General features: G+C 46.8%; 1 protein-coding gene across 1 annotated transcript in view; it reads right to left on the bottom strand.

The window, feature by feature from the left end:
• LOC308152719 (heterogeneous nuclear ribonucleoprotein C-like) overlaps positions 1 to 10,000 on the bottom strand; it is a gene marked incomplete at both ends in the record, with an annotated part of 66,325 nt that overhangs the window by 1,487 nt on the left and 54,838 nt on the right. Inside the window, 2 exons of the mRNA XM_080525775.1 lie at positions 1,522 to 1,635; positions 1,998 to 2,164. Coding sequence (XP_080381901.1) covers positions 1,522 to 1,635; positions 1,998 to 2,164 — 281 coding nt within the window. The remainder of the gene's footprint in view (positions 1 to 1,521; positions 1,636 to 1,997; positions 2,165 to 10,000) is intronic.

Here is a 10,000-nt window from a genome sequence, read left to right as displayed (position 1 = left end):
GGTAGGGGAGGGGGAGTGTTTTTGAAGTGGGATTAAATGAATATGGAGATGAGACCCAAGGACATTGAGTACAGAGATAAGAGCAGGAGAGACACACACACACACACACACACACACACACACACACACACACACATCTTGTGGGTTTGGGTCTCCGCTGCGACCACTGAAAAATGGATGCACTCACTGCAGTGTAAGTCGCTTTGGATAAAAGCTTCAGCTAAATAATAATAATAATAATAATAATAACAACTTTTATTTGTATAGCACTTTTCCTGCAAACATTGCAGCTCAAAGTACTCCAATCATTATATAATCCTAATTGAATTATTTAGTAATTTAAAGGCAATATTAAAAAGATGGGTTTTTAGTCTTGACTTGAACGTATTTTCTGAGGTTGCATCCCAAATGTAAACTGGCAGTGCATTCCACAATTTGGGTGCATAAAATGAAAATGCAGCCTCCCCAAATCTCTTCTTTTGTGTGGTACACAGAGAAAACCAGCATCAGAACACCTGAGAGCTCTATTGGGCTGATATGCTAGCAAAAGGTCTTTCATATATCCTGGTGCTATGCCAGTGAGAGATTTATAAACAAGCAGAAGGATCTTGAAATCTATTCTGAAGTTAACTGGAAGCCAGTGTAGAGTCTTTAAAATAGGAGTTATATGAGCTCTTCTGCTTGTTTTGGTTAAAACTCTCACTGTTGCATTTTGGACTAATTGCAGCTGGCCAATAGCTTTCTTCGGAAGACCAGAAAGGAGACTGTTACAATAGTCCAAACGGGTAATAACAAATGGCATATACATATACTGTAATATTATTCTGTTGGAGAGAGGTGTTATGTGTCCAACTGGCCACACGGAGGCAGCAGCAGCTCCTATAAGTAAAGTTCTGGCCGTGTTCTGCTCCAGCTTGCCCTACCTTCCCTCATCTCATCTGTTCTGCCCACTCACGAATAAACCCAACGGTCTCGAAACAGGCTCCTGGCTTCCCTTGTCCCGTTCTCCGATCGATTGCGAAAGACAGAGGGGAGAGGAGGCAGCAGCTTTAGCTGGGGCGGCTTTTCCCAACCGTGTCTGTCTGTTTGATTTCCTTTAATGAGCTCTCTCACTTGACCGCTCCCTCTCTCTCTCTCTCTCTCTCTCTCTCTCTCTCTGTCTCTCTCTCTCTATCTACCTCTCTTTGTCTCTCTCTCTCTCTCTCTCTCTCTCTATCTCACTCTGTCTCTCTCTCTGTCTCTCTCTCTCTCTCTATATATATACTGTATATCGCTCTCTCTTTCTCTTTATCTCTCTCTCTGTCTCTCTCTCTCTCTATCTGTCTGTCTCTTTCTCTCTCTCTCTCTCTGTCTCTATCTATCTCTCTCTCTCTCTATCTCTCTATTTCTCTCTCTCTCTGTCTCTCTCTCTATGTCTCTCTCTATCTCTCTATCTCTCTATCTCTCTCTCTCTCTCTCTCTCTCTCTCTCTCTCTCTCTCTCTCACTCTCTCTCTCTCTCTGATCTGATTGGCTGTCTCACCTGTGTGGTCCCGCCTCTGCGTGTCCATCCTGTCCAGGCTGTCGAGCAGCCCGTCGATCTGTGTCTTTATCAGAGTCAGCTCTCTCTTAATCACCTGCAGCTCCTCCATACGCACTGTAGGGAGAGAGGAGGTGGGGGGAGGAGGGGTGGGGTGGGGAGGAGGGGTGGAGGAGGGGGAAGATGGGGAACAAAAGGATAAGAATGTCTTAAAGAATACCATTAACGCAGCGCTCTGAAACCCAGAGTGTGTCGGTACCGTAGTAAAAAAACCTGTGAAGCTGACGAGGGTAGGTAATAGAACTGCATACACCCGTGAAGGTGACAAGGGTTAGGTAATAGAAACAACATAAACACTGCCTATTGGTTCCACTCGGACGACTTGGGTTAACCCGTTAATATGCCCTGATTGGCTGGGACCGTGTTTTTCACGAGCAGCAGCAGTTAGGCTCTGTTAATGTCTTCGTATTACTACTTACATTTGGACTTGCTGGAGTGGGCTCTGGAGCTCTTGGAGGGGGGTCTGTCTCGGCTGCGTCTGTGCCCAGAGGAGGTGGAGGAGGAGCGGGGTCGCTTGGCCAGACTGGGCCCCTGGTTCTGGCTCAGGGGGGGCAGGGAGGCAGGCACGCGCTGGTAGTCATACACCCTTGAAGGGGCACACACATAACGTTTGGTTACAAACAGATGATCGACAAGTGTTGTGTGTCTGTGTGTGTGTGAGCCCAGTGTGTGTGTGTGTGCGTGCGTCTTGTGTTTGTCTTCTATGATGAATGATACAGAGAGAGCCTCTTGGCAGGAGGGTATAATCCAATCTGACAAGGAGAGAAAATATTGTACCAAAAGACACGCACACACACACACACACACACACACACACACACACACAGTCAGTGAAGACAATGGCAAAACGGTATCTGATCAGCTGAATGTAGGACAGCTTCGATAAGGACTAGTAGGGAAATGAAAGAGTCGTGCAGGTGCAACATCCACCCCACACACACACCACCCCCAAGGTCACCAGAACACACACCCCACCACACACCACCCCCAAGGTCACCAGAACACACAGGGAACACACTCCATCATGTGACAGGTCTCCATATGGCGCTACACACAACAGACCAACAGGAGACCTTACCACATATGAAGGTGAAGGCCACCTACTGCAGTATGAAAGTATATATGCAGAAGTGAAGGAGGGAGAGAGAAGGAGGGAGGGAGGGAGGGAGGGAGGGAGGGAGGGAGGGAGGGAGCGAGGGGAGAAGAGGATTGGTAAGGAGGGAGGGAGATGAGGGAGATGAGGAGAGGTGAGAAGGGAGAAGAGGAGGCTGTGGCGCAGGAGGTAGAGCCGCAAGGTCTAATGATCGCAAGGTCGGCGGTTCGAACCCCGGCTGGTCACATGTCGAGGTGTCCTTGGGCAAGATACTGAACCCAAAATTGCTCCCAATGAGCGGGCCGGAGGGAGGAGGGAGGTAGAAGAGGTGAAGAGGGAGGAAGAAGAGGAGAGGTAAGGAGGGAGGGAGAGACAAGAGGAGAGGAGAGGTAAGGAGGTAGGGGAGAGGAGGAGAGCCAAGGAGGGAGGGGAGAAGAGAAGAGCCAAGGAGGGAGGGGAGAAGTGGAGAGGTGAGGAGGGAGGGAGAAGAGGAGAGGTGAGGAGGGAGGGAGGGAGAAGAGGAGAGGTGAGGAGGGAGGGAGGGAGGGAGAAGAGGAGAGGTAAGGAGGGAGGGAGGGAGGGAGAAGAGGAGAGGTAAGGAGGGAGGGAGAAGAGGAGCAGTCCCTCCCCCCCATCTCCTCCCTCCTCCCTCCCCCCATCTCCTCCCTCCTCCCTCCCCCCATCTCCTCTCCCCTCAGTGCAGCTCGGTGTCCCTATCTACTTCTAAATCTAATTGGTTCTGTCAGGGCCAATCAAAAGCTCTCTGGCAGCCCAGCAGAGGTGCTGACAGGAAGGAGTGTATCACACACACACACACACACACATATGCACACACACACACACACACACACACACACACACACACACGCACGCATGCTCTGTAGAGGAGGAACAGAGATGTGTGTGTTTTCCGCTGAATGTGTATGTTAGTGTGTGTGTGTGTGTACGTGTGTGTGTATGTGCATGTGTACATATATGTGTGTGTACATGTACGTGTGTGTGTGTGTGTGTGTAAATGTGTGTACATGTACATCAGTGGAGGCTCCTCCATAGAGGTGGAGGAGGCCTGGCCTCCCCAATAATTTGAGAGAAGAGAGAGAGATTTAAAAAAGCAATAATTATATTTTTTATCAGACACACAACATACAATTCAGAACAATACTTCATCCATTTCTAATACTTATCCTGCAGAACAGCACTCATACACGCGTGTGGCGGAAAAGGGTACTACAAGGAGGCCAGGCCTCCTGTCGGAAAGTGGTTTCTCATAGAAGTCAATGTAATGCAATTTTTTTCATGGCAATATGTGATTGGCCAAATCACTGAAAATGGGTGGGCACAGGAGGCCTGGCCTCCGTGTAGTACCTTTTTCCGCCACACGCGTATGAGTGCTGTTCTGCAGGATACATATTAGAAATGGATGAAGTATTGTTCTGAATTGTATGTTGTGTGTCTGATTGACATAGTGTTTGAGTGCTTTTGACATGTCATTGATTGTATGTAGTATGTTGTGGTGAATGTTGTGAGCCTGAGCAGAAGGGACAATAGCTGCTGCAGGCGGACCAGAGATTCATGCCAATTGTTTTGTTTATTTGATGACCCATTGTGCAGGCAATAAAAGCTGCTTCATCCACCATCCTGAGAGTGTCCCAATCCCTTCAGTACCGCCAAACACAAATTAATAATTTTTAACAAAGACAGATAAGAAGAACAGGGAACATTCCATCGCGAGTGAAGCGAGCAAGCGGAAAAAAAATTGGCCTCCTCAATTCTGGAAGTCACCAGCCTCCACATGTGTGTGTGTGTGTGTATATAGCCCCTTTCACACATATGAGCCTTCCCAGTAGATTCCATGCAATTTCTAGGGTCAGTGTAAGTGTGAATGGGACTGACCAGGGAAATACGCACAGGTAATTTCCCTGGTCGAGACCATGTATAATTCCTTGCAATTTGCAGGGTCGCTGCAATGGACCCTGATTATTGCCTGGTCAGTCTCCTTTCACAGCTGTCCTGCATTGCGCAACCAGCAGGGCAGAGCGCATAAGAACTGCCCCAATATCGCTACTGCTAAATATAATTGCACAACTGGACACTACTTAATTTCCAATCATAGTGGAGGTATGATATATGGCAGATTTATATATATTAAAGGCTTTTTTTAAAGGCATTTTTAACGAACTCCCAGCAGAGTCAAAACACAAAATTCTGTGCTCACTGCTCACTACCTTTTCCAGTTGAACATAAACTAAACATTTAAATGCTGCTATTGTTTGCGAAGTTACAAGATCCTTACATCACCCCATTTTTTTTCAAATGATGTGAAGTTATAATGTAGCCTATTAGTGCGGCAGCTTAGCAAAATGATGGGGACGCGCCGGACAAAAACACCAACATTTTTCCATGTGCTCTACATCACCATAGCTTTCAATTTTTGGTGGGAGCCACTTCATCAAGATGGCCGATGGCGGCCATCTTGGATTTCCAAGGTGGCCGCCATGTAAAATCTACAAGTGCAAATATCTCGGCTTCCAAGCCACATAGAAGGTCAATCTTGGTGTCAAAATATACATTTTCTGGGTCAAGGAATGCATTAAAGCTATTGAGAATATCACTAGATGATTATTTGTGCCGAGATCAAATAAATATGTTCATTCTGGCAATGTATCCATAATTTTCAACTCGGTTCCTAAGCAGCTGGACATATATTAATATGTATGTTTTCAATGGCATGTATATTGAAAAATGGACAACATGCATTAATTGAATTGATGTGCACTTTATGTCAGTGGCGGCTGGCCGATAGAGGGCGCTGGGGCGCCGCCCCCACCTTCACTTCCTAGTTGCGATTTGTAAAAGTTTTTTTTTAAAATAAACATTGTTTATTCACAAAATGCGGCTGATATTCTGTCGGCGCCTATCAGCATTCATTAAAAATCCTCCAATACAATAAACATTTTATCTGTGTGTGTGTAAAATTCACTGTTAAAATACATAGGGGAGGAGTCGGGACGCCGGTCGAATGCAAGTCTATCGCAGGCCAAATACTTTTGGCTTACACGTGAGCTGTAGCAGCGCTCCAATTGTCTGTCTCCTATTTCTCGGCCGGGGCGCAAAAATTTGCGTCCTGAATATCCGGTTGTTAAGTCTGACGTCAAACGTGACGTTTTGCAATTTCCGGCTCCAAACCGGCTCAAAACAATGTGGTGGTCTGTAAACTGTGCAGAAATGAAATGGCCTATCACAGCAGTACATCTGCAATGAACGAGCACCTCAAGCGAAAGCATCCTGGAGCTCTTTGTGAAGACAGCCGCAAGATACCACCGTAAGTCAGCGTTGTATTTCTGTTCACTTTTCCGGCCGTGTACAGTGACGAACTGGCCATCGGGCAAGCCTGGCAAATGCCAGGAGGGCCGCGAGACTCTGGGCCACTCAGAATGTATTATATAAAAAATAAATGAATAACATATTTGTAATTTTGTCTCTGGTGATTTTCATTGAAAATAACTTATTTCAGCAGACCGCGGCCCAAAACACTTGATACCGGCCCGGGCCGCCCGTGCAGTTCTGCGCGTATGCCCAGGGCCTAACGAATTTTCTCATGATCAACTCGTTGCTACGCAAAGCTAGATAACTCGAGTAGAAGAAGAAGAATAGAATATAAGAACGAAATCTGTTTGCGAAGCAACACTCCTCAACTAGCACTAGGACTAACATTGAACTTGTGGTAGAGGGAGACGACGAGGGAGAGAATGATTGACAGGGTTGTAGAGAAAAACAAACTACTTAGTAGTCTGCTAATTACATGAAGGTAAGACACATTTATTACACTGTGGCTGTGCAGTGCTCTTTTTCTGCTTTGGTGAAGCTAAATGTAATATGCACTGTGGCTGGTGTATTGTTTAGGCTCATACATGTGATGGTTCATGTAACTGTAGTTTTTTTTTTGCTAACGTTATTGTATTCCGTGTCAGAGCAGCTTCATTTAGCTACACCGAGTCTATATTAACGTAAGCTATTAGGCTTAACTGGACCTCAAGGTCCTTTTGGCTAAGATAGATGCCACAGTTCAGGTTATGTCAGTCACTGTGGATTGTTGTCGGCACTCTGAATTCATCAGCGATTGTAGTGTGTGTCAGTTGCGTGTGTTATGTGTTCCAAATGTCTACATTCCATTCTAGTCAGTCTGGTTATCTCAAGCTTTATATGTGAACAATCCCTGTTGCGTGTTGCGTTTGGAAATAGGGCTGTTGTGTCGCAAATGCCAGGGCTGTTTTTTGATCCCAGTCCGCCCCTGGCCGTGTATGAGTGAAAAATGGATAGCTACTAGCTAATGTTACACAAGCAATGTAGCTCACCACAGTTTGTAGGCTATGTCTTGTCTTCTGGTGTTAGTAACGTTAGCTATGTAGCTGGCTAGCTACGGTAGCCTATTGTCATTGTGGTGCTCGCACCTACTGTACGTTATCTAGCTCGTAGCTCGCATGCTACGTTAGCATCAATTTAGCTAATCATAACATAGCAGCGAGAGTAACGTTAGCTAGCTATGTAGCTACTAGCTAGCTATGTGTTGTGGTGATGGACAGACTTCTAAATGGCCATGTTGGCATTCAAGTTGGCTAAACATAGCAGTGAGGTGGAAATTAAGGGGCCTACACATGATAAGATTGTTTTTAAAAAATGTTATCGAACAGAACTTTCTTATTCTGCTAGAATTGGGCTTCATTGGTAATACCATAATGGCATATTTACAGTACATGGACAGTGGATTGAAGCATTTGAAATGTCTGTTTTGTATAGTATAGTTGGACATAGTTTTCTCCAGGTGAGAGAGTAATGTCAAAATGACATTATCTGACTGCATTGCCCACAGCAATCCAAAATTCAATTATAATTATGTTATAAATTGATATGGATCAATTTATACCTCTTATTAGATTATAAATACTCTGGTTGTTATGTTTGCCTTTTGGTTGACAGCAAAAGGGAGAGAGGAGGATAGAGAGGGAGAGAAGGAGAGAGAGCAGGATGGTGTCGGCACACCAGAGAGAGAGAGCGCAAGAACCAGGTGAGAAAGTGGACAGGTAGTCAAGACCACATAAGTAAGTAGCCTTGAGAACCGATGGTTCTCGAGCCTAATGGCCCATAGGGAAGGAGCCTATCTCCTGTTTCCGTAGCGTGAGGCGGCTTAATGTACAAGTTAGTACACCCCCTGGACATGACGCTGGTATGTCGCAGGGTCTTACCCCCTGGGGGGGGGGGGGGGTCCATGCCACGGTCCATGCCACCCCCCCAAGGCAGCAAACCTAGGGGAAACACTGTTATTCTCATGCTAAAATCGACTGTAAATCCAGATTTTAAAGTTGATATTCTTCCCCGTGGAGCATGCCCCCATAACCTGTGCCCCACCCAAATTTTTTTGCACCAGCCGCCACTGCTTTATGTGCTTCACTTTTTAACATAACAAAGCATTTTATATCATCAAATTATCGGTCACATTTACAACTGCAAAGCTCTGTGCATTTCCAGTGTGCTTTCTTGCATGAGCACTTTGCACCACAGCCACTTGCGCTTTTACAGCCACATTTGACCAGTTCAGTGCAGGCTTTCGAAGCCATTGGTAGAATGCTCCACACAGGAAGCCAGACCTGGCTGTCTCTATCCAATGTCCATCCACATCCTTCTGGACTGGGTGTCGGCTGCTGAGCCAGTTCAGATGTTGCCCAGATCCCAGACTGGTAGGCAACTCGCTTCAAGTGCTGCAGAAGGGATTGTGTGGGAGTGTGCGGACTCGCTGCCATGTAGTTGAAGGCCTGGGTGACCTCGGGGTAGGACTTCCAAGCCTCCCATGCTGACTTCTTCCCCTTCCCACAGAATGCTGAGGTTGTGTCACAGCCTGTGAAACAGTGGAAGACTGGAAGTGCTGTGGACTTACCATTGCCCAAAGTATGGCAGATGTTATTGATATGAAGATATCTGTAGTTCTTGCCAGTGCTAAAAGCGACCCAGATGTCTGCAGCTGGATACTTGGTGAGCAGGGCATGGAACTTGCCGATGAGGATAATGACAACATCTGTATCCACAGTGCGTACCAAGCAGGTAGAAGAGCGATGCTCCAGGGCATCAAGCAGATGAATCAGTATCCTGGTGTCGGCCTCTTCATGGTTACATGGCAGTATGAAGTGGCTGGTGTCTGTGCCGACCACTGTGGTGCCAGATGTAATGAAGACCTGCTTACCATCTGGCCAGGCAATGGATGCAATCTTCCTGTAGAGGAAGGTGAAGAGTTGGCAGACCCGGGTCGGGATTCCATGGAATTTACAGGGAACTATGTGTGAAAGGGGCTTATGTGTGTGTGTGTGTACATGTACGTGTGTGTATATGGGTGTGTGTCTATGTACGTGTGTGTGTGTGTGTGGAAGCAGGCCAGAGCAGGAGCAGGTTGACCTCCTCAGTGCACCGTGACAGAGACAGAGGTAGCGTTTTAATCATGTTGATTAAGAGCGATTGATCTTCACCTCCACCACCACCCCCCCCTCCAGAACGTTCCAGACTCATCCGTCACCAGCCTGGGTGAAGGATATCTGTCGTCCCACAGCCGCACGGTCACACACACCCAATCAACACTCCTGAGAGGGGTCACGGGGGTCAAAGTCAGCCACCAAGTAAGGCCAGCCAATCACATCAGCCGTTAGTCAGCATGTCTTTGACTCATGTGACCTCACGCTTACCTCCTTCTTCCCATCATGCACCTCTGTCCTCCCCGACCTCCGCTGTCTCCCTGTCAAACACTGTATAAATGACACCATCCTACTTCTGACCTACGAAGCACTCAAACACCCCCCCCCTCCCGCCCCAACAAACACCCACCCCCCCTAGATCACCATGAGTTGTTTGACATTATGGTGCTGTAACGTGTGGTTTAGTATAGTTTGGCTGTTAGATTGATCTATATCAATTTGATGTAATAATAATAATAATAATAATAACATCAATCTCAACCCTCCTACTCTGAAATACAGTATGTTACCCAAGAGCCCCAGACTCCACTAGATCAGGGCTGCAGTCTCTGCTTGGCTCTCAGCCATACCTTTAATCAGCATCTTATCTCCAACTGCAAGGCAGATTCTAATCTGGGGGACTTGGTGAATGGTCTCTGGCTGCGTCCCGCTGGAGGGGGGGTTGGAGGAGAGAGGGAGGAAGAGAGAATGAATACGAAGCACCGAGAAAATGAGCTTGTTGAAAAGAGGGAAGATAGAGAGGGATCCAGTCCAACACACATCCAACACCACAGAACAAGATGACACATCTACCCCTGGTAGCCCTCTACAG

Source organism: Nansenia antarctica, assembly GCF_963989245.1.
Source record: "Nansenia antarctica genome assembly, chromosome: 1".
Taxonomy (NCBI): Eukaryota; Metazoa; Chordata; class Actinopteri; order Argentiniformes; family Microstomatidae; genus Nansenia; species Nansenia antarctica.
This window is presented reverse-complemented; position numbering and strand designations above follow the sequence as displayed.